The 25654-nt window shown below is 36.0% G+C and overlaps 1 protein-coding gene across 25 annotated transcripts in view; it reads right to left on the bottom strand.

Moving 5' to 3' along the window:
• Positions 1 to 25654, bottom strand: part of Mhc (myosin heavy chain) — a 51394-nt gene that overhangs the window by 3113 nt on the left and 22627 nt on the right. For 5 of the 25 annotated variants that reach the window (XM_087411328.1, XM_087411322.1, XM_087411342.1 and 2 more), the window contains exons 11-25: positions 24579 to 24749; positions 19284 to 19463; positions 18508 to 18926; positions 16763 to 16880; positions 14461 to 14724; positions 10903 to 11112; positions 5800 to 6173; positions 4954 to 5182; positions 4371 to 4654; positions 3286 to 3364; positions 2038 to 2767; positions 1578 to 1939; positions 1040 to 1435; positions 602 to 946; positions 96 to 344 (exon numbers count right to left, since the gene is read on the bottom strand). In XM_087411328.1, the coding sequence (XP_087267454.1) occupies positions 96 to 344; positions 602 to 946; positions 1040 to 1435; positions 1578 to 1939; positions 2038 to 2767; positions 3286 to 3364; positions 4371 to 4654; positions 4954 to 5182; positions 5800 to 6173; positions 10903 to 11112; positions 14461 to 14724; positions 16763 to 16880; positions 18508 to 18926; positions 19284 to 19463; positions 24579 to 24749 (4410 nt within the window). Of the gene's footprint in view, positions 1 to 95; positions 345 to 601; positions 947 to 1039; positions 1436 to 1577; positions 1940 to 2037; positions 2768 to 3285; positions 3365 to 3935; positions 4015 to 4370; positions 4655 to 4953; positions 5183 to 5799; positions 6174 to 10902; positions 11113 to 14460; positions 14725 to 15870; positions 15989 to 16762; positions 16881 to 17659; positions 17778 to 18507; positions 18927 to 19283; positions 19464 to 21645; positions 21817 to 23472; positions 23644 to 24578; positions 24750 to 25654 lie in introns of all 25 variants that reach the window. The other 20 variants (XM_087411334.1, XM_087411323.1, XM_011053159.2 and 17 more) reach the window with 12 other exon arrangements.

Here is a 25654-nt window from a genome sequence, read left to right as displayed (position 1 = left end):
AAAAATGAAACGGAAGTGACATTGCACTTTTGACATCGCGAATTAAAGATTAAATTCAAAGATGATGATAAGGTTGTCATGGTTTAACAGCTTACCGCTGGGCTAAGTCCACGCGCGGCACTTCCGCCGCGTCCCTTGGTGCGGAACTTGGTGATTGCTTGTTCAGCGAGGTCCGCCCTCTCCTCAGCTTCCTCGAGTTCTTGTTGCGCCTTGCGGAACTTGGCAAGATTCAACGCGGCAATTTCCTCCGCCTCCTCGATCTGCCTCTTATACGTCTTGATCTTCTGCTGAAGCTTGTCAACCAGATCCTGCATGCGCTCGTGATTCTTACGATCCTCATCCGCCTGGAAATGAAAAGAAAACATGGGATCACTTCAATAAGACTCCTTCATGCTCGGTAAGTGAATCAGATTGATGATAAAATCAAATCAAATAAATAAAAAAATAATTAAATTTAAAAGTAAAAGGTTCAACATCTTGTGATAAATGTCCGACGTCTCTCTTACTGATTACGAAAATATTAATCTATTTAAAAAAAAAAAACAAAATATGTAGATTAAACTTCCTATTCGAATAAATTTATAACAAATCGGAATTCTACCTGGAAGCTCAGCTCCTTGATGCGGCGCTCGGATTTGCGCAAATTCTTCTGAGCGTCGGCATGTCTCCTTTGTTCGCCATCGAGCTCGTTCTCCAACTCGCGCACGCGTTGTTCCAACTTCTGAATAGCCTTCTTGCCGCCTTTGAGGGCATTCGCCTCGGCCTCGTCCAGGCGTACTTGCAACTCCTTGATCTGCGTCTCCAAAGCCTTGCGCAGCTTCTCCTGAGTCTGGGCATGATCCTGCTCGGCGCGTAGCTCGTCGGCCAACCTGGCCGCATCCACCATCGCCTTCTTCGCCTTCTCCTCCGAGTTCTTTGCCTCGTTCAGCAACTCGTCCAAGTCGGACTAATGGGTAAAGAAATGCAAGCTGTGTAAACCACTTATCCCCCTTTTATAAGAAACGTTTTATTAAATTATAGAAAATTAATCGATACTCACGTGGAGGGTCTGCAATTCGGCCTCGAGTTTCCTCTTGGCGCCAGAAATGGAGGCATTCTGGGCACTCAGTTCGTTCAACTGTTCGTGACAATCAGCAAGTTCCTGCTCGGCCTGGCGACGACCGCGATCTGCCTGTTCAAGGAGAGTGCGGCTTTCTTCAAGCTCGTTCTGCAAAGCATTAGCACGACGCTCCGAGATGCCAAGGAGTTCCCGGGCCTCGTCACGTGCTCTCTGCTCTTCCTCAAGCGCGGTCTGCACGTCCTTGAGCTGCTGCTGGTATCGCTTGATGTTCTTCTGTGCTTCAGCGTTTGCCTTGTTCGCGTGATCCAATGCGATCTCTAGCTCGTTGATGTCCGCCTCCAGTTTCTTCTTCATGCGCAGTGCCTCAGCTTTGCCCTAAAAATCGAATTGTATTTCAAGATCAGATATGTGTCAATTTATTATAGTAATTAATGTAACTTATTGCTTGTACATAAAATTTTTAAATATTTTTTGAAAAATGAAAAAATATATTTTTCAGAAACGATGCAACGCTTACTTTGGCCTCTGCTTCGAGGGAAGCTTGCATGGAGTCGAGAGCGCGCTGATGATTCTTCCTGGTGTTCTCGAATTCCTCTTCTTTCTCTTGGATGCGGCGGTCAATTTCCTGTCTGACCTGGCTAAGTTCAAGCTGACTGCGCAACACCTTATTCTCTTCCTGCTCGAGAGCAGCTTCGGCCTCTTCTAAAGCTGCCTGAAGTTCGTCCTTTTCAGCCTCCAGACGCTTCCTAGCCTTTTCGATTTCGTGAATGTTGCGGCCACCTTCGCCGATCTGGTCCAATAGGTCCTTCACCTCATCGGCGAGATTCTTGTTTTCACGACGTACTGCCTCCAATTGTTCCTGGCCTTCCTCATATGCGCCTAATCAATCAAACATTGATAATCAGAAATTAATTGCATAATTAGACAATAATATAATTAATAATAATATAATAATTCATCAATTGATTTCCTCTCACCTCTAAGCCTGAAGAGTTCAGTGCTGTAGTTACGGCACTCCTTCTGGCTAGCATCCAGTTCGGCAGCGAGATCGTCAACTTTGAGCTTCCATTCCCCGATAATCTTGTCGAAGGCTTTCTGTTTCTTTTCGGCAGCATTGGCGATGGCAGTAGCGCGATCCACTTCAATTTGCAGGTCCTCCACTTCAGTGGATAGCCGCTGCTTGGTCTTCTCCAGAGCGATAACCTTTTGATTGAGCGATTCGATGGTCTCTTCGGCCTCGGCCAGCCTGGCTTGTAGCTTCCTCTTCGCCTCCTCAAGCTCTTCAGCCCGAGCGACACCTTCAGATTCATATTTGGTGCGCCAGAGCTGTGCCTCGGCATTGGCCTTGCTGAGTTGACGTTGAAGATCAGCTTTACCCTCAGCCTCCTCCTCCACTTGTTCGCGGATGTTGTCCAGATCGTGCTCCAGATTGCGGAATTTGCCGAGCAAAGTAGCGCGCTCGCGCGACTCCTCGTCCGCAAGCCTCTTGGTGTCTTCCAATTGTGTGGTAAGCGAAATCTTAATCTTAGACAGCTGACTGACCTGCGACTCGGCTTCTTCCAGCTGACGTAACAGGTCACTGTTCTCGATCGATAGTTTCTTCTTCGCGGCATCGAAGTCGTTTAGAGTACGGTTCACCTCTTCAAGCTTACCTTGGGTTTCGTTCAATTGGTGCTGCAATTGCTTGACGATCTTCTCTTGGGCAGCCTATATTTTAAAGAAAATTATATAGATCAATTTTAATCTTTATATCAAGATACAACTATTTTTCATCGATCTCTTTAAATATGTTAGGTTCGGTTTTAAATGTGAACCCTAATGTAAATTAAAAAATAGACGTAATATTATATAGATTAATAATAAATCAGGAATAAAATCAAGATAAATCAAATAAATCAAAATAAAATAGAGAAAAATGGTCAAATCATTTTGAATCATACGAGAAATATATATTTCTTCCACATTTCTAAAATTTCTTATTTTAATTTCTCAATCGCAATAACACATTAAGAAGAGATCGTTGAAAAGCGAAGTCGTTTAATAGGCACACATACGAAAGCAATGCTGAGCAAGCAGGGATTATCGACTCACTCGTCAGATAAATGATTCGCAAACAATCCTGGGGAGAAGAAGGAAATCCATAGATATGTTTCTCTGCATCTCTGTACCTAGCGGAAGCTGTTAGTTGCGTTAGTTTTATTAACGTAGACCGGTATTAAACCTACCTTCTCGTTGCTCAGGTGGTCGCAAGACGTGCGCAAGTCGTTACACTCGCTATAGTACTGCACCTTCTCCTTTTCAACCCTGATTGGATACGGAAACAGTCAAAGGGATTACAAATGAATGATGGCACGAATGACGTACAATTGACATTCTGGAATGCCGGATTAAATAACTTCACTATTCATGATTATTTCTTCATGCAGTCAATAATCAGAATACAAGTAACTTCATTGATGAAAAGATGAATAAAAAACAATATAAAATATTATTACGGAATTTTATTTACTTCAAAATAATTCGAGCAGAATTATGAAATTTAATCAATTCAATCTCAATTTATAAAAATTAATTAAAAATATAATATCAGTGTACATATTTATTTTAATAAATATTTTTCCAATTAAGAATAAAGCATATTAATAAATTTTCTTTTGCAAAAATATTTAATCCAGCATTCGTGACACAGTCTGACAATTCGAGCAACAGACTTTGCAGAACATATTTTTCTCCAGGGATAACTCCATTCTAGTAATCACATATTTTTTACGGATCGAGAAGATTATCGAGGGATATTAACGGAAGGGTTTTCGAAAGTACATTTAAAAGATGCATGAGAAACACTCTCGTTATTCCTCCTTTCTTTTTCAAGTACCTTCTCCCGAGAGACCTGATCCGTAACAGCGCGCGAACTGTTTAGCTCAGAGTGGATGTCGTGTCGACCCTTTTCGGCTCTACGAAATATTATGTTATAGTCCTGTTATTTTTTTCTATTTTTCTTTTTTTCAATAAAAGTCTAACAGTCAAAAGTTTAATCTCGTATCTAATCGTCGATCTTTCCAAATCTACTTTAGCGTTACATAATTATTTTTTTCTTCAATAACTTTGGTTCTTCTATGTGTTAAAATTTTTGTTAATCTCATTGCAAAGGTCCAGTTTTTCATGGCGATTTTTAACAAAATTCTCTATATTTTTAACATATTTCTCTATATTTCTTTCGATATTAAAAGAAGACAATTTGTTTTCTTCCGTTATGTTTAATTGTTCTTTTTCTTCATTAAGAAAAAGAAAATCAGCTTAGTAGACTCACCTAGCCTTAAGTTTGTTGAGAGTATCAATTTGTTCACCCATCTCGGCCACGGCATCATTGTGCTTCTTGCGCAAGCTGGCCAATGAGGATTCATGCTGGATGTTGGCTTCCTCGAGATCCCTGCGGAGCTTGCTAAGCTCAGCTTCTCGCTTCTTATTCAATTCAATCTGAGCGGAGGTGGCACCGCCAGCCTCTTCCAAGCGTTCACCAAGTTCTTCAAGTTCACGGGCGAGATCGCTACGTTGCTTCTCAGCCTTGGCGCGTCCACCGCGTTCTGCTTCGATCTAGAAAAAGAAAATACATTGTTGCATCAGTTACAATATATAGTAGTTATGATATAAAAAACAATAGTAAACACACTTTTATCATCGAATTCTCATCGATTGACGTCCTTTGATTACTTTTGAAAACTTTTAATCAATTTATTATTGATATCGTCAATGTACTAACTAAGACAAGAATGTCAATTGAAAAATAGTTGATAGATTAAAATATTTCTTTCTTCCTTTTTCAAACTAAAAATTTTAGGAAGAATCTCTCTCTCTCTCTCTCTCTCTTCCTCGATTTATTTTGTTATACACACCTCTTCCTCGAGTTCCTCGATGCGAGCCTGCAATTCCTTAATCTGCTTCTGTAGTTTGCCGACTAAGGACTGCTCATCCTCAAGTTTGGCAGTTAGGGACGACAATTCCTTGTCTTTGCGTTGGATGGTCTGTTCGAGTTCCTTCTTGTTTCTTTCGAGATCAGCAACGGCTTCCTGCGTGAGCTTCAGGTCGCCTTCCACTTTCCTCTTCGCCTTTTCTACGTCGGCACTATAAATTAAAATTTAACATATATGAACATGCTCGCTACAATATTTTATTTTATTTCTGTGATGAATTAGGTGTTATTAAATTAACTAATAATCAACGTAAGCATAACTATTTTTACTTAATTCAACATTGAAAACTGGTGATCAAATTCAAAATAGGGAACATTTCTGAATATTAATTTAAAATATGCAACATTTTCAATATTTACGTAGTTGCAATTAAAGATTTTTAAAGCCATTTGTATTACTGATTAAATTATAATTTTTGTATAACAATTATAATTGTTATACAAAAATCTCTTTAACTATCCATATAATTATATCTGCAAACGGCAAATAGATAAATATTAAATATGTTAGATAGACCGTAGACCATATTAGACGCAATACCTTTATATAGAATTAATTTTTGGAAAACACATATTAATTAGATTAATCTACTTTTAATGTACTGTAATGTATTTCTAAGTAAATCTCTCCTTTCTAAGAAAAGAACAAGAAAAAATATCGAAAAATTCGAAAAAGTATACATACAATTGAGTTGTTATAGTTATTGACCTTAATAATCTTACATAATTAAACGTTATAATCTTAAATAATCAAACGCATTGAACTTACCGTGACTTCTTCTCACGCTCGAGAGAGTCTTCAAGCTCGTCAAGAGTCTGTTCGAGCTTGAGTTTGACTTTGTTGAGGTGGTTGACTTTGTCCTCAGCGGCCTGAAGCTCCTCACCAGTTTTCTGATTGACCTCACCCTGATTTTTCTTCTCTTTATTGAGCTTATTGATGAGCTCGTCCTGGTGGGCGATTTCATCGTTTAGGTTTCTGATTTGATGGTCCTTTGTTGCCTTATCCTGCTCGGATTTTTGCAAGTTCAATTCGAGATCCTCGATATCTTTCTTCAAGCCGGATACTTCTTGCTCGAGTTTCTTTTTGTTCTGGAAGAGATTGTTTCTCGCGTCCTCCTCTTCCTTGAATCTGTCGGTGAGATCCTATGCAAAAAATATTTGTATAAGTATTGGCGATGTTATTTCTTTGAGTACGTAACAAAGCATAATAATTATCAAATTAATTATTTATTATTAAATATCACTAGTTAATAATACATATTCATGAATTTTAATTATTTATAAATATTTAAAAATTTTAGTCATTAATATTTTGTATATTTTACTCATTTCATTATTTAATATTATGACACTGCCAATTTCCTCATTATTATATATACAATATATAATCTTTATTTTAATATTCTATTTATTTAAATCTTTTTAAAATTTATTATATCATATATGCAATTCATTTATAATATTCAGCTGTTTACGATTGTCATAAGACATCTTTATCATATTCTGTAAACACTTTTGACTACGAACGATTTAAATTGTAGCTCGATATTAGTTTATCTTCTTTTTTAAGATGACATAATCTCCGAAATCTTGTTTGCAGAAGAGGTATTTGGGTCGATGACAGGTCTTCACGTGGAATTTATCTCTCGCTGGAGTATCCTTTACCGCGCGCCAAGTCCCTCGTCGAGTATGTCGAACGCATCTCTCTTCCTCTCTGTACGGCCACGCGATTAATTGGCATTGACGCGCAATTACGAAGCGTATCCACACGCACGGGCGCCTAATATTAGTTAATGCGGGGGCAAAGAATATTGGCACAACATCTCGCCCGGCCGGCGCGATCAATCTCCTCGTTCATCACGTTTATCTCTTCATCGCGCGTTTCATTTGAATACGGCGACCTGATCTATATTTGTCGACAGAAAAATTCAGAATTTTTGCCGGACTTTATATGGGGATATTTTAGACAATTTGACAAAAAAATATTATACTTTGCAAGCGGAAAAAAGAGAAAGTCGCGCGAAACAGAAAAACAGAAAGATACAACAAAGTTAAAGTTAATCTTCTTATCAATTCATATTTAAACGAAATTGAAATAAATGTTTTAAGAGAAAAATAAAAAGTAAAAAATAATCATTGTATAATTAATAAAATGAAAATCCGATAAAAAGATTCATCGAAAAGAAGCGAAAGAAGAAAAGAAAGATAGAAATAGATATATCAATGATATTAAAATCAAAATCATCTCTCTCTCTCTCTCTCTCTCTCTCTCTCTCTCTCTCTCTTTCTCTTCCTCTCTCTTTCTGTGTCTAACTAAGAAAATTTGCAATCCAGTGCATCGGGATCATATCTCGAGCAGGTGGAAGATGAGGTGGAAAAATCGGTGGTGACAGCGAAGAAACAACATGGGTCTCGTCGGCGATGATGAAGAGGCCACGAAGGAGATACGGCTGTATGACTATGACGCACGCATGCACGCGAAATATGATGGCATATAAATACACCCTACACCTGTTACCTCCTTCGTTTTCTCTCGCCTCCGCTCCAGCGAGCTTAAAACCGCCGCCCACTTTTAATAACCTGGAATCTGGGATCTGCTAAATTTGTTGCCGTTGCCCTCTCTCGCTCTTTTGCTCTCTTTCTCTTTCTCTGTCTCTCTTTCTTTTTCTCCCTTGGTCTCTTCCCTTCTTCCTACACCGCAACCGTAAATGGTGACGTTTAATATCGAAGTGAACCATAGTCTTCCGGTTGCCTTTAAACACGAGAGAATCTTCCTCGACACTGAGCGAGCCAATCGCGATGCACTCGATGCGAAAGCTTTTAATAGGCGCACCTTACGATCGCGATATTAGCTCATTTAATGAGCTAAAAGCTGTTCTTGATGACTACAGCGATTTGGTGAAAGAGATATAAATGAAAGACATGAAAATTTTAATTGAGACAGCTACGGTAATAATGATCAAAAGTGTGTGAGTAAAAGTGAAAAATGAAATAGAAATCAGATGAAACAAAAGTTAAATTAAACAAGATTAATTATAAATAAGTGAAAAATATTTATTAGCTAAGAGTTCGATATGATTGAATTAAGTAAATTCTTCAGTAAATGTTTAATTAAAAAAATCGCAATAACAATTTTTGATAGCTTCTTTAAGAAAAATTTATTACATATACTTCACTCGATTTGTGTAATTTTTAATTTCACGTGCAAAGTGATTTGAAAACGCAGTTACTTTATCATCTTTTATATTCTAATCAACAACTTGTTAATTTAGAACTCATCTTGTTTATTTAATAAATACTTTTTAACAATTAATTCTTTAATATACAATGTGCTTTATTTAATTATTGTTGCTAATTCCATCAAGAGTATCATTGCTTATTGGAGAACAAGGATCAATAAACGAGCCAATGACGGGCGTCGGATACTGTCATGATGACAAACAATGACGAGTAGTTTCGGTTTTGAGAGGATGTTTAAAGGTATCGATAAAAATAGGCAGTCTGGAATCCAGTCTGAAAAGAGAGAGGTAGAAAGAGACAGAGAAAATCTGGAATTCTAGTCGTGATCACGACTCGTCTATTTTCTGCGAGCGTGACGCCTTCGAGAAGTTATTACCGTTGCTTTTTCTCCAGTGAGTGTTTCTGCGCACGCTTAACAACCGGATAAAAATACTAGTGTTCAATATACTGATGCGATCGTCCAGAATTTCGACGACTCTCGGATTCTTCTGGTGAGTATTTACGACCAAGAGAAAGCATTGTAAAAAATGATCGCATAGAGCGAGTGCGATGAAATTTTGAGGATTTCGTAAACTTCGAAAAAAATTAGAGCTGTTACAAAAAAAAGCGGCTTTAAAACAATCACAAATGGATTGTAAAGAAACGATGATTACAAAATTATCAATGAATATTTTACCAGAGTTGAGCTGATTATTTTTTAGACAATGGACTTTAATTGTACAAAGAAGATCGTTACTGTGCCATCGAAAAAAATACAAGATGAAAAAAATTAATAAAAATTAATAACAATGTAGCAGCTATTGTCTTTGACACAATTAATTATGATGAATCATACTTAAAGTTGATAATTACAAAAAATCTATATTCCTTTAGTTGGACTTAGCTATTCATTTTTTCTTTTTATAACAATTTTTGGAAAAATCTTAAAAATATCTTTAAAAATATCTTTAAAAAATGTATCCGTTAAATCTATAGAATAGGTTAAAATTATTCGTTATTAATTTTTATTTGGAGAAAATGTTGAATGCTTTTCCTCGAAGAAGCAAGAGAAAATATTCCGGGAAGCAACGTGCGGCTGGAGTCTCCTGGAGAACTTCATCTGCGGATGACGTTAAATCAGGAAAAGATGTAACAAGGTTGCACGAAACGTATGCACAGGGTGTGCAACGTAATTTTAGCAGCACGATATGACCGAATATATAAGCGTCGACCGCGTAACCAGATGAGTTGTCCACGCCACACACTCGGCTTGAAGAAAAATAGCGCGTCTGACTAATTCCGCGACTACACTACTTTGTCGCGCTCGCGAGCTTGCGAAATCGTCGCGCGTAATTCGAGCCGCAATTTAAATCACGAAACGCCCCTCCTGCCGCTGACAGTTAATGTCACCCCGACTGAAATCGCATTCCTTCTTTCTTTTTTCACGATGAATCTCTCTCACTGTCAAAAAACAGGAATCCGCGAACGTTTTGCGATGATGTGACACGGTATAACTTTAATGAGCAGAATGAGAAAAGGTTTAATCCAAATTTTTGAAATTTTTCTCTAAAATTTTTTAAAAATTATGATGTGAATTCATCTATTTGTTGTATTTATTTTAATGTTATTAGGTGTTGGAATTAATTCGTAGCGTTTTTTAATGAAAGAATGTTATTTATTTCACATGAGCATTAAAAAATACATTAATGAAAGTACTTCCCATCACTTGTAAAACGCTACGAATTAATTCCAACACCTAATATATTTCCAAAAATGTTTCTTATATTATCTCTTTTCATATTTTACTAGATTGCTATATTATTAGATTGATATACTGAAACCTAATATACGTTTTGATTAAATTTAGAAGTTTAGTCGAGCATGATTAATAAACGTTACCGGCAAATTATATATATAATTATGAGTGATGATGCTAATTATATGGCTTCTCGCCCTTCGACATCGATTCGCGCGCGGCTTGCGCCACTCTGTGCTAATTACGCCGCTAATTATATTACTTTCTGCCCTTCATAGTTGACTGACTCGCATCTTGCGCCAAATAGTCGAAAATGATTTCATATTGCGATTTTTATGATGATAACTCGTGCATCTTGCATCTTGATCAGGAATGCTTTCAATATTAGCATCAGATTTTAACTCACGTAATTATGTGATTTTGAATTTAATGCTAATAAAAGTAAAATTATTATTATTATTTTTATTAATATTTAACAATATCCCTTTTGAGGGATTATATTTAGAAAATGCATATTATGTAGATTCAATTGGCTGTCGAAGATTACAAATAAACTAAAAATATCGTTAAAAAAACCACGCTATTTGAAATCTGAAACTTTTATATTCCAAAATTTTTTAAGTTAGATGTAAAATTTCTTTCAAACTCGATGTAAATTAAAATTTTATACAAAGCAAAATTTCAATATAAAAATTTAATCTTAATTTTATAAAAGAAAATTTTTTAATTTACAATACTTGAAGCTAATAAAATTTAGCAGAAAGGATATCTGAACTCACGACGATTTAGTAGATACTAATAAATTCCAATAGCGATAATTCTTAAGATTTGATCAATAATAATATCATAGTTGAAAAAATTTTTTTATTAAAAAAAAATTGTGCATGCAATTCTTACCTGAAGCTGTGATTCGAGGTCAGCCTTCTGTGCGGCTAGTTTCAAGGATTTTTCTTGGAACTCGGAGAGCGAGCCCTTCTCACCCTCCAACTGGCGTAGCAAGTTGGTCTTCTCGGTAAGGAGCTTGGAATTCATATCCTCCAATTCCTTGCGTAGTTTCTCCTCCTTCTCGAAGGCTTCCTGCGCCTTCCTGGCTTTCTCTTCCAGTGCCTGCAATGAGGCCATTTCACCTTCGATCTTGCCGCCGTTCACCAGCGGGATCGGATTCTCGATCAGCACCGTGTCGCCCATTATTGATCACCCTCGAAGAAAAATCGAAGAATACACGCGCGAATGCACTTGATTTCGATTCCTTTTTCTCGTATAAGTACCGGGGATTTTCACCGAGAGAGAGAGAAGGGCGATCCCCGGGAAGAATCGATCGATCGAACGAGGGTACGGACGTCGCAAAAAGCCTTGGCTTTAAGGGAGTCGATTGTTCGATAATCGCTCGAAGACGAAAGAAACAGCGTGCGGGACTCGGGGGTAGACCGGTCCCTACTTACGTCTCGACGATATCGAAAAGAGAGGCTTTGAACACTCGCGTGAATATGTGTAGGTATACGAGGGCGAGGCTTCTCCCTCTTTGTTCGTCGGGCGGGTTCGCGTAGTTTCGAAAGGGTCGGCGCGAGGTCGCGGGTCCAACTGGTCCCGGATTCGGTTGAAGCCCAACTTTTCTACCCGTGCCCGTGGTCCCTCACCGTGCCCGTTTCCGGCAGCCAGTAAGGAGCGAGCCGCGACGATCTTGATCGTGGGCGTCCCCACTCCAGTGGCGCCTCGCTACTGTACGTGTAAAAATATTTATAACCGATCCGATACTACATTTCAGGAGAGTAAGAGCAGGGAAGGCAAGGAACAGCTTATGTCTGCGGAGGGGGATCAGTCTTGGACGAAATTAGAAGCGATCCGGAAGGGCTGCGCTCTCTCTCATTCTCTCTCTCCAGCTATCATCCTCTTTTTAGCGACTCCAGAAGGTGTAAAGTGGATAAGTGGATTGCGAAAAGATCCGTTCAACTAAGCAAGTAAATTTTGTTTCTGTGCATTGGAGCGGACTGAGAGGTTTCAACAATGCGAACTAGATATTTTTTTAAATTTGTAATAATGCGCTCTTATTTTTTCTTCTGGATATGTTTTTTTAATTAAATTTTATTGTAGTGTAAATATTTAAATTAAAAGTTCCATTTTTGGAAGGATGTAACAGTAACAGAAATTTTGTTATTTTTGTCACAAATAATATATAAACTGATGTATTTATAAAAATAGAGACTCAACTTAAATTAAACCATTAAAATTAGAATAATAAAAAATAGAAAAAGTAAAATTATTTTAAAAAATATATATTAAAAGATTTAAAATAAATTAAAAATAAATTAAGAAAATAAAATTATTATTTAATATACAAATCAATTACTAATAATGATAGTCGACTAGGCAAGACTCTCACTGCTTAATAAAAGTTCAAAGAGAGTGAAAGAAATTTAAAGTTGATATTAAATTTCTTTAAGAAAATCTCGAGCCAAATTTTGAACAAAATATTAAATTTCGCTGCATATCGAATTAATGATTCACTGTAGAATCAGCAGTCAAGTGTCAGTAACATGACGTAAAAACACGACTAGACAAAATTAGATACGTCGACATTCCGGAGGAGACAGACCGCGATTCGAAAAATACGAGAACCATGTCTCCTAAGTGTCTGTGAAGGACGAATAATTGTATGATCCTTTTCAAAAGAGAGTCGAGTCTATTAATAAAGAAACCGTTTCGGTAACATGATCGAACGTTGATTCACCATCGGTTGCCTTTATTATGTTTCTAATTTGGGACACCACAGAACGGTATCAGTAAACTGGACTGGAGAACGAGAGCGTGTATGGATTCCCCTAATCCTCGTTAATTCGGGTTATAGAGTCGAAAATATAGATAGTTCGAGAGCGGAGGGGGGAAGGGTCACACACAGGAGATTGACAGAATTAGAAGCGTCGATGTTCCAAAAGGGTTGACCGACATTTCTTTCCAGATTTTCCGAGATTAAGTGAAACCCTTTGTTACTGTACTAATATTGATTTAGTAAAACTTGCTTTCTATATAAAAAACATATGTATCGTAAAAGTAGTCAATTTGCAAAGCAACAATAAAATTAAACTAATAAATAAATTCAAGAAAATGAACTAATGGATTTTTTTTGATGGATTTTGTAATTCCGTTAAAAAAATATAAATATTTAATGATAGAATTAATTTGCATTCTTATTAATTCGATCAAATTTTCTTAGATCCAAATCTGATAAATATGTGAATAAGCCAAAGATGTATAAGATGATGATTTTGACGGATTTAAATTGAATAAAGAAATCTGTATTTATAGAACAAATGTATGATGCATTCAAATTATGAAAGTATTATGAGAATAGGAAAAATATGTCGAAAAGTTGATTTCAAGAAAATTTCGAATTGAAACTGGTCGAATTTGTGCGTGAACAAGCCGTGAAAATGTGAACCAGGCGGCGGATAAATAAACATGCGCGTCTGGAAACTGGAGCCGTTATGGTCCGAGCAAAAGAAGAAACAAATTCCGCTGGCGATTTCGAGCAAACGGTACGGTTAAGCACGAAGTCCAGGCCGTAAATCATCATCAAATCGGAGCTTTATTTTGCCAAGTTTCTGCGGCCTTTCGTGAGCTTTCAGTTTTCATGGAATAAATATTTCGATTTTGCAACGCTCGTTTCTTTCTCTGGAGTAACAAGTGTTAACAATCATAATCTGTTATTTCGAGTTAAAGATTCCTTTGAGAAGTGCAATTTAATCCTCAAAGATACTAATCGAAGAATTCAAAGAAGAAAGATAAAATTGCAGAAGCATCGATCTATAAAATTTACTTGAAGTGCAAAGTAGACCTGAAACTATTTTAAGAAAATCTTATAAATTATTAAAAAGACAAAATTTAATAAAATTTAATTTATATATATTTAAATCAAAACGTAATTAAACATTATAGCATATAAAATAGAAATATCATTTCTGCTTTGAACTGTTTAATTATGAAATATATCTATGAGGAATACTCTTTACTGTCTTCGCTGTAATCAATTCGCAGGGTGCTGATCGAGAACCATACTTTATTCTCTTAAAGCTTAAAATAGAAAGATAAATTTGCCGACAATATACCTGCAAAATACACTAAAATTAAAAATATATTATAATTACTCCATATAAACGATTCAAAAATAGAAAAAAAATTGTATCACAAGTTTCGTAAGTTTTTATATAAACTTTTTATATATTTAGAAAGAATTATAATTCTTTCAACAATTAGATTAATTTAAAAATTTAAAACTTTTAAATTTAAACAAATAATTTAATAAAAATCAAATAGAAAAACAATAGTAATTGAAAAAAAATTGTAATAATTTGAATGGAAGATCGATCTATTGAATTCATTATTTTGATAATTTGTTTTTAAAATATTATTTATTTTATAAAATGATTTATCGAGACAGGATCTCAAAGAGATACTCACGGCCATCTCGTCCTCGATGCGGGTGACGTTGAGTAGAGGTTTGATCTTCTGCCACAACTTCCACCACGGCCAGGTGCGAAGTTGGAGGTATTTCCTCAAGTTCCTCTGGACGACCACAAGAGCCAAACGTTGTTCCTGGAGTTTCTTATAGTCTTTACGGGACAAGTAACCCCTGATGTAAGCCTGCATCCAGGACACGATCTTGCCAAGACGCTCATCGCGAAGCTCTTCCATCTGACCCAAGACTCCGGCACGGAAGAATACCTATTTTTCCAGAAGCAAAGAGAAAATGAAACATTGAAAGAAATCGCTCTTATAACGGACCTAGTAAGATGCACCTCGATCACCAAATGTGATAATAAAATTTATGTAGATTGATTCATAATTTTCAGCATTCAAAAAAATATAATTAATTTAAACATATCCAAAGAAAAATAATACTAATAATTAAAGTTTTAAAAGCTATAAGAAGCTTTTAGAATATAGCTATAAATTTTATAATTAATAATTTAACTCTCAATAAATGCTTTAATTTTTATTTAATTTACAGTATCACTGGAAAATAATCGTGGTACATCGCATCAACTTCTATAAACTGGCCTTCCATGCTGCTTTTAGCTTGGAAAGAGGATCGTTATTCAACGAGAGGAAGTAGACAGAAATTGCCTCACGCTTCTTGAGGGATTACACCACGCTGAAAATTGATTTGGCAAAGGTATCCTTTGTTAGCGTAACTGATGATAGCTTGTCATTAATTTGCTCGAAGGCTGTAAACAGTTAATCGCCGAAGCCACGCGATTGTTAAACTGACACTCTTCGACGTTTAATGGCCAACATTTTCGTATTGATTGCTCAAAGATCATAAATATATAAATATATAAACAGTGTGTTGTACATATTGGAAAATGTATTACAGAATATTCCAAGACTCCAGACTCCCAGAAGTTTTAAATCTTAAAATCTATTTCTGCTTTGGTCTTTGAATTTATACTTTCATCATTTAAATACGTATTTTTCAAATTTATCAAGATTGTTTAAAATTTAAATATTCAATTTTCTTTTTTTATATTTTGATGTTGGCGAATAAATCATCGACGCTGTAAGAACAATTCAAAAGTTCTTGAAACATCCACAGGATATTCAATATTTTATGTATCCTGCGAACGTTTTGAAGGCCTTTCGTGCTATCAGTGATAAATCCTTTAAAACTTTTAGAGTAAATCTTTAGAGTAAATCTCACTCTGAAGAGTGAAATCTCATTTTTAAAGATTAAAAATTGAGTCACTCTTTTTCACTGGCTCAATTTTCACTTTTAAGAGTGAAGATTCCGCTCCAAAGAATTTAGAAAGTGCGATAGCGTTTGCGCGTCGTGATACTATCACAACGTGGACCACAGTAGGTGTCCGATACCTTGGTGTGACCCATGCGGTATTGATCACTCTCCAGATTGATTGCGTCCAGGATGATCTGGGTGGCCTTTTGCGGCTCGCAAGGCTCTTGCACGGCATTGGCGCACAGAATTTTGTATCTGCGTTCGTGGCCGACCGCGCCGTCAAGTTCGATTTTGCGGTTCGATGTGTTTGTTGATGATACATATTGGTATTTGACGATGTGTGTGTATCACAAAACAGACAGAAAAAAATCACCACGCCAGGTTAGAGGTTGTCGTATTATTACTTCTCGTTGTTGTAGAATCGAGAATACATCGGAGGGCGGAAGGTGGGGGAGATTCAAAGGGTAACGAGTATCCTTCGAGGATACTTTGATTGGGGAGATCCACTTTATGTCGATCTTGGACAAGGTAAGACGTTTAATTAAAGCGCGAGAATTCGAAGAATAACTACTAATAATTCATTAAATTTCTACAAGAAATCGATAGTTTGATAGAAAAAGAGTTATAAGTAGCATTGTAAGATCAACAATTTTTATTAAAAATTACAAAGATGATAGTGCTGTTAATTCTCTCGAATATTCGCGCTTAAAAACGTATCATCCTTATCTTTATCTTTACTTATGTCTACCGCCCAGTCACTAAGGGGCATCGACGTGTCAAGGTTTAATTACACCAATGATAATAAACAGACAGAGTCATTTGCGGTCGACGATGTTTGAGTGAAACCAACCCGCTAAATCATTAACAATCATTCTTTACTGTGAAAAGAATCTAAAACAATCTTAAATTGAAGAAATGGTTTTAATCGTCGAGCATCGTTGATCGCATTCAAAGCTGCACTGCGAGATCATCGTCGGACAGGGCCAGATCGAAAGTTGCGTCAGGGGGGGAAAAGGGGATAAAACGTGCCTTGGTGTGTCCAAGACGGTACATATCAGCGTCGAGACCGGTGGAGTCCAAAATAGCCGCGGCCGCATCCTTAGGCTCCTTTGCCTTGTCGACTGCCGCGGGCGCCAGGATCTTGTATCTAAAGGGGTATCGGGGTATACGGGGCGGGGGCAAACGTGCAAATTAATTAACACAAGGATTCAAGATACGAATTTCCGTAGATTTATACTCCGTCGTGTCATCCCCTGAACGGTCCTCGTTCCTCCTTGATCACTAAATCACGATTTTTAAAAAGAAAATCGGGACTCGTTTCATACAAGTATGTACGTGTAACATTGTTCGAGGACTGATCTTCTAATCTAATCGGGTATTTAAAAAAAGTCGGACAACAGATTTGGACCACATCTGGTTAGATTTTTTAACTGTTTTTACGAGACGAATTCACGAGGCAAACAAAACTAAATGGCATTCGAATATATACGTTGCATTCAACGAGATCGAGGGATGACGTGCTGAATTTATAGGGCAAGATTCCAACATGGATCGTCCTTAGGTCTCGCTAATTTATAAAAATGACTTCAAATTAATTAAGAATCATCCGATACGTTACATTTATCATAGGATACGTGAGTTCGTAATATTAATAATAAAAATACACAGATTCCATCTAGAAATCAACAAAACCAAAAATTTAATAGTTTATTTTGCATCGATACTTAATATTTTATCACGTTGTAAATATCAAAAGAATATCTTTTGTCGCGATTTCGGAACAAGGATCTTTAGACCATCCACGTGGAAAACTTTTTTCTCTAATTCTTTGAACATCGGATGTAAAAAGTGGCTAATTCACTAGTTTAGAAACAACGAGGTGGTAGAATTGTCAAAACCATTTTTATCGAGGGTACGTCAACTAGCCTTAGTGTGACCAATCCTATAGTTGTCCGGATCTAGAGCGATCTCTTCGAAGCACTTAGCCGCGGCGACCTTGGGATCGCTATGCGCTGCCATTTGGGCCGGCGCTAGGATCATGTAACTACACGGTACACAACATAAATTCGGTTACTATATTTAAATTCGCGTTAAATTCGAAGATAATAATCCTTCTCGATGCTCCTGATTTCGCGTAAGAAACAGATTCGAAAGTTACGTCGTTCATCATAGAAATTTTAAATTATAAAAATATATATACAGAAAGAAAGGGGATAAGAAGATTATCTTTTTAAATTCTTTCCGAAAAATTATTCTAATTCCGTAGCATTTTGAAATCTATCGTTTTCAATTGATTCCCGTAATTATTACGAAACGAAGAAACTAAAGTAATCAAATAATCGCATTATAAAGTTATTGCTAATAAAAATATTAAATAATATATAGTGTCAGCTATGTCGATTATGTTTAAAGAGATGTAATAATAAATTGGTATAATAATAAAAGTTAATGTAACACAATAAAAAACCTAATAATAATTCCAATAATTGGCTAATAAATTCAAAAAATATCAACATTGCAGATTTTTGTAAAATATATAAATTATTGTGAAGGATCGAGGAAATATAGATAATTTCTAAAAGAGCAAAACTTTAGTTCATAAATACTTTTATCTTCCAAACATTAGAAAATCTTTAAAAAAATCTGACGACATAGAAACATATTATTATATTTATATACACTTAGAAAAAACTTAATTCCTCGAGCCATCGAGCTTTTCAAGTTTTCACAAAAATAATCAATAATCGCAGATAAAAGATAAGAAGGATTCTTACCGTAGTTTAAAATCAGGATACACCATTCTGTTGGGGAAACCTTTACGACAAATACGGATGCCTTCAAGCACACCGTTACAAGTGAGCTGATGCATAACCAAATGGGAATCAATCACACCCGGTTGCTTCAACTCGTTGGGGATGATGCAACGGACAAAGTGAGGTTGGGTGGCACGTAAAGTGGTCATCAGGTTGTTCAACTGTTCCTTATAAGAGGACGACACAGTGGAGAAGCCACCACCTTTCTTGCCACGTCCGCCCTTGCCGCCGCCGCCGCCGCCAGCATCACCGGACTGACCGGGATGATCAGCGAAGATCTCCACCAGTAATTTGTTGCTGGATTTCTTAAATTGATCGACCACCGTGTCGTTCAGCGGATCCTTGTTCTTCTCTAGCCAACCAGTGATGTTGTATGGTACCTGAAGCCCAAAGAAACTTTCTATTCCATCTTTTTTTTATAAGACAAGAATTTATATTTAATTTTCAAACTTCCATGACGATAAGTAAAATCGATAAATAAAATTGTCGAAAAATCAGACTTGCTTCCTAAACTATATAGAATTAATTTCTTGCAAAAATATTAACTTTTTTAAAAATAATATAATTATTAATTTTCTTTGATATGAAGTAATGTCTTAATGTTATATTTAAAAATACAATTAATAGTTTTCTTTTAGCAAAAAATTAACTTTAACTTTTCTTAAAAATAAGATGCATGAATTTTTTTTTAAATTAGATCATATTTTATATAAAGTAAAATAAAGAAAAATTCATACATTGCCAGCATAATGGCCGATGGCGAAGTGGGCCGCTTGCTGGCCAGGCTTGGGCGGCTTCGGCTTCAGATAGTTGGGACTTTTGCCGAGATGATTGTTGTTCAGTTTCTCCTCGAAGGTCTTATCAGTGGCCTTGGGGAACATAGACTCTTCCTCAAGAATGGAGAGGATACCCATAGGCTGCGTTGCGAAAAAAAAACAAAGAAATCCATCAGAATCTGTTACATCTCGAGAGGTTTCGCATTTTCCAAGAGTAGCGTTATACAAATAATGTTTTCTTGTTTCTCATCGTTAATTATACGTGAACATATTTCTGTTAAATCGCGACTGATTCTTAGCGCCAAAATTCTACCAAAATTCTACTAATAAAAGAAAAGAAATGGAGGCGTTCTCATTATGCGAAACGTTTGCGAAAGTGTCTGCAAAATATTTTCGCGTGTAGCAAACTTCGTTAGTGCCTCAACTTTTACTGAAAACAGATGCTAAATACTGTCTCTCTCTTTGTTGATATACTTTGTTATCTACTTGCTCGATACTGTGACATTAATGTACCTTTACTTTTGCGACGGTTAATTAATTATATATTATACTGTCGAGCGTGTAATACATTAATAATTAATCTTGCAGATTATGTAAGAGGAAAACCCCCACGCTACTCTTAGTAATGTGCGTTATCTGTAATTCTACAGGATAGATTTATCAAATAGATGCTTCGGCAATAATAATTGCACCTTATTAGATACCTAATTTTCTTTTCAAATAAAATAAAATAGTAATATTATTTATGATTCTTTCTCTCTCTCTTCAAGAATAAATCTAATACAAATACAAGAGTACTATATTTGGTTTTCTCTTGCACTTTCATTGTAGTTCATATTGACTTTCGCAGGTGAAAGAAAGAGATGGAAAAAAGAGACGGAAATCCAAAATCGAAATGTTTACATTTACTTTAACTTTGTTTAGTATGATACCAATTATTGCAAATTGTCTCTATTGTATTAGGAATATATAATTTATTCACTGTAGAGGTTCACATAGACATTTTGTATTAAATTAATTTTCTCTGTATTGCAAAATTTTATATTTTGAAACTGCAATTATTATTTCCGATATACCAATCTTTTCATTCATTATATTATATATAAGTTACAATGATATACATCTTTCGGGTCTATCGCGCAAGTTTTCAATTATAAATGCTAAAATTTTATTTAAAAGAAAAATCAATATTTTGTATGGAAAGACTATAATTGTAAATACCCTTTGTTCGAAAAAAGAGAATTTATTTGAACGTGAAAAATGCAGGAATTTGACTTGCACAATTTAATTAAAACACTTGTTAATTTTAAATTGTTACTCAGCGTTAATTAAAATGATAAGTCTTTGAATATAAAAAATAATTCTGAAGTTAACGAAAGATCCGCGAACGAAATTTTACGCGTTAGACCCATGGCATGTAATGAAGATGATACGTAATTAATATAATAATACATACATAGGCGAGAAAGTATAAAATGGCAGGAGACACACAATATTGGCAATACAATTGCGAACTCAACAATGGGCAAGCTAAACTCAAGCGCGAATGAATGCGTTACTGGATCACAGTTGAGTGATCCAGAATACTGAGTCCGTGTCCTGCGCGGACCCATCGCTTTACCTTCTCGATCAGATTGATCGTCGGTTCCAAATCCATGCCGAAATCGATGAAGGTCCACGCGATACCTTCACGCTCGTACTCTTCCTGCTCGAGCACGAACATGTGGTGATTGAAGTACTGCTGCAGCTTCTCGTTGGTGAAGTTGATGCAGAGCTGCTCGAAGCCGTTGTACTGCATTTGTTCATGCACCACGATGCACACAGGCACACAGCGAAGAGACAGAGAGAGAAAGAGGAGAGAGCGAGAGAAAAAGAAAGAGAGAAAACAATGAAGAAAACGGGACACGATCGGCAGGACACCATCCATGTCCAGTCGGTTGGTCCTTTGATCTTTCGATCGGTTGGAACTTCTCGCGACGTAATCGAAAGCGACACTTATAATCGTTCGAGTAAATTGATCAATTTAAAGAAAATAAAAATTCATTATTTTAACAGATAATTAGACATCAATAATATAAATTCCATCGCGTGGACGAATTGCTCCACCTTTCGATTGACGTGGCGAGAGGCCAAAAAAAAAAAGATAATGCCGAGTAAAAGTGTGACAGTAGGAAGTAGTGTTAGTGTTCGATCGAGCAGATAGACAAGACAGGAACACATTCAGCGTATATATTTCGAGCGTGTATATGTTATTCGGAGAAATTCCCGAGTCTTCTTGGCGATCGGAATCGCGATCTGTCGATCTGCCTCGGCCGGATGATACCTTCTCGATCAAATCGATAGTCTGCTGGAGATCCATGCCGAAGTCAATAAATGTCCATTCAATGCCCTCGCGCTTGTACTCCTCTTGCTCGAGGATGAACATGTGGTGGTTGAAGAACTGCTGCAACTTCTCGTTGGTGAAATTGATGCACAGCTGCTCGAAACTGTTGAACTGCTCGACCGAGTAGCGCAGCGGAGTGGACGGGGGCCCATGCGAACGGGGGTTTTAAGCGAAGAACAGAGAAAAAAGAAACAGGGGGAAACAGCCGTCATTAATGCTGCCTGATGACGCGAAAGGAGAACGCTCGACCGATGACTTCGACCCGTAACTTTCATCGTTCGATTCCGGGACGAGGGCGAAATGGGGTGGACCAGGGTCGAGAGGGTATCAATAGGGTGCACTCTATGTGCCCTTGGGAATTTATTCTTGAACATGCAAGGAACTCGAAAAATTTTGGAAAACTAAAATATTTAAATTTCAATCACATGTAAATAATTAAATTTAGTCCCATGATGATATGATTTAAATAAAAGATGGCTACACTGAGAAAAAAATGCTGTTGAATCAATTAAAGTCTATATTATGGGCTGTCACTAATATAAGTGATTAATTCATGTATATTTTTATTGACATAAAGGCCTTGATTATTAAAATAATAATTTATGCCTTTATGTTAATAAAAATATAAATTAATCACTTATAGACATTAATATTACTTATAACCGTAATATAGACATTAATTGAATCAACAGCATTTTTTCTCAGTGTATGCTCTCTCTCTTTTCAAGTTCGTTGCATGGATTAAAGACACTCGCTTGTGCCGTTATATGGTAAATTAAAAATCGTGATGAACATCAACAGTTCATTGTTGTGTTACATCAATATGTTAGTTTATCCAAATAAAATTTATTAAGTGGATAAACTTTCAATAAGTTTCTAAGTAAGGGAGACACTCAATGTGTTTTTGTATACGTGGGGCAAGGATGAGAAATGTAATTGTCAGATCATTATTTATTATTAATTGTTAATTCATTATCTCTTTCCGAACGAGTTAATTTCTCGTTAATTTTAGCCTTATATAATTATTATATAATTATTAATATTCTATAATAATAATAATAATTATTATTATATGTAATAATCATAGAATATTAATAATTATTATTTCATATCAGTTTTTTATTCTAAGACTCGTTGATTAATGTCACGTTGAACGGTGTACTTTTTAATCATCGAGCTCTAAAATTTTTGACGAATTGACATTCAGTGCTCGTCACAGGAGCTTTGCTGAAGTCTAATAATTTCACAATTTGTTCATCTTACAATTGATTTGATGCAATAAGTTTTAATAATAAGCTTCGTTAATTTATCGATTTTTTTCTTTCTCTTTTTCACTTCACGGTTCGTCCTGGTCTTTTCAGGATTGCGAACCGGATCGTCAAAGAAAAGACAATGATGTTTGATTGTCGTTCAATCTGTTGAACGATTTTGGGGAAATTCTAAACGAGCACGATATTAGTGCCATTGAGGACATGACGGGACATCATAAGGGGCAAGAAAGAGAAAAAGTGGCTTAGGTACCCGTATTAAGTACCTTCGGCATCTTCGTGATTCTCGAAGATCCAGAAAGATTGTGACAAACATAAGCATGAAAAACCGGTCAAACTTAACCGGAAAGCAACATTAACATTTCGTGATTCTTGTGAAGTCCCAGAAATCTGTTCAAGCTGGTTCGATGTCTTGCTTGTTCGTTGTCCGTGGGATCGATCAACTCCCAGAGTGCCGGATCGATGTATTCAAACCTTGATTCGGGGTAAATAACAATACCTTCTCAATCAGCTCGATACAAGCTAGCAAGTCCATGCCGAAATCAATGAACACCCAATCGATGCCCTCTTTCTTGTACTCCTCTTGCTCGAGCACGAACATATGATGGTTGAAGAACTGCTGCAACTTCTCATTGGTAAAGTTGATGCAGAGCTGCTCAAAGCCGTTGAACTGCCATTTTTTGCATTTGCAATGCATAGGAAAGAGTGGAAGAGAAGACGGTACAGAGACGAACAGAATAAGGAAGGGAAAAGAGACAAAAATCATTATCAGTGAGACAAATATTCCAGCAGAATTAAATAAATGTTTGTGTCATATGTGTGTTGAGTCCAACATTTTGAATTTTTTAAAATTCTGATATTAAAAAAAAAACAGAATTTGTTATCTGAAAAATTGCTGAATTTAATTTTAATTTCCGTAAATAAATTTTTTTTTAAAATAAATCACTTCGAGTAACACTTCGTTTTTTATAATTTATAATTTTCAATAATACAATTCCTATTAAAAAATTCTTCTCTTTATTCAATCGAAAAATTCTTATAATTTCTCACTTTCTGTCTCATTCTTATAAAATCTATCTATTCAAAAACTATCTACATAAAATAATTAAAAGAATGCAAACTATATGCTTTTTTTAAAAAAATTGATTGAAATGTTCTCGATAAAAATTAAACTTTTCGAGATTTTGATGATATTTTTTTGATAAAAATTTGCCTTTGACATAGAGGATGGAACTAAAACTAGCCTAAGCGGAATGCGACAGGAAGGCTTGCTTGTCAATAACAATACATGCGGCCGAAACCGCGAGGTCGACCACACAAATAGAATAAAAGAAAGGCAGAGGCTCAAGTGAACATAAATGGCTGACGATAAGAAAACAGTGGACAGTCACTTTATTTTTAGGAAGTAAGCGTTAGAGTAGCGGTTTTCTCTGATCCGTGATAAATCATCAGGGATTTCCGCACGCTTAGGTATCTCAATTCTCATGTCGTATCATTCGTTCGTTATTCAGCTTTGAGCTATCCCGTTCTCTTTTGTTTCCGGCCGTACCCCGTCTGTCGGGTTTTTATCCGGCCAGGAATCGATCGATCGTTGTCCTAATGTACCTTCTCGATCAGATCGATACATGCGACCAGGTCCATGCCAAAATCTATGAAGGCCCACTCAATGCCCTCCCTTGTATACTCTTCTTGTTCGAGGACGAACATGTGGTGGTTGAAGAACTGCTGTAGCTTCTCGTTGGTGAAGTTGATACAGAGCTGCTCGAAGCTGTTGAACTGTTCGAGAGCAAGAAATAGGCATGCGTATGTGTATATCATTTTCTCTTTTTTTCTCCCTCTTGACACTTCTTTTTAGTTTTCGTAGGTCTTTTGTCCTGTTTCTTTTAAGGGATTTCTTACACACGTTTACAGCATCGATTGGAATTGCGAAATTGCCCAAAGTTTCGTTTCGAAACGGTACATACATAAACATTTTCTTAATGGAGTCTTTTTTAATGTAATAGAGCACATGAAACAATAACTTTTTTCTTCAAGATTTGAGATTGATAAAGTAATGCTAACATTTTAATCGTATTTTATTAATATTATATTATTTAATTTCTCTTTTCTAATAAAATTGTTGAAAAAAACAAATTTGTGAAGTTTAAATTCTGTTGTCGATTCGAAACTTCAGGCTGATGAAAGTCTCATTACGAGGGATTTTTCTGTAGGGTACATAATTTAAATCGGTGGTGTTGTGCACCGTTTATCACTGGGACAGATTGATGTCAATCACATTGCGACCTAGCACGAGGTCGTTCTTTCGGGTTTAAACTTATCATGTCAGAGAATATTCCAATGTTTCGATTTGTGTCCAGAATATCAATCGATTTAAAATAGAATACGGAAAAAAATCAAAATACAAGATTTATGCTAAATTCAAAATTAATTGAAAAAATATCATATGTTTTTATCCAATCTTTATTTTTGTAGAAGTATCGTTAATAATCTGAACAACTTGTGGAATTTTTCGGATGTATAAGAGATCGGATCACAGACAAACAATAAGAAAATTAACGCATTCAATTTATAATAAATAATATGTAATGAATAATATGTAATAAATATTTGTAATAAACATAGATATTTATCTTAGATTTTGTATGCAGTCAGTTCTCATGTCTGTGATCAAATGTCTTTAT

The sequence above is a fragment of the Acromyrmex echinatior genome, chromosome 11, assembly GCF_024713525.1.
Source record: "Acromyrmex echinatior isolate Ae372 chromosome 11, ASM2471352v2, whole genome shotgun sequence".
Classification (NCBI taxonomy): domain Eukaryota; kingdom Metazoa; phylum Arthropoda; class Insecta; order Hymenoptera; family Formicidae; genus Acromyrmex; species Acromyrmex echinatior.
This window is presented reverse-complemented; position numbering and strand designations above follow the sequence as displayed.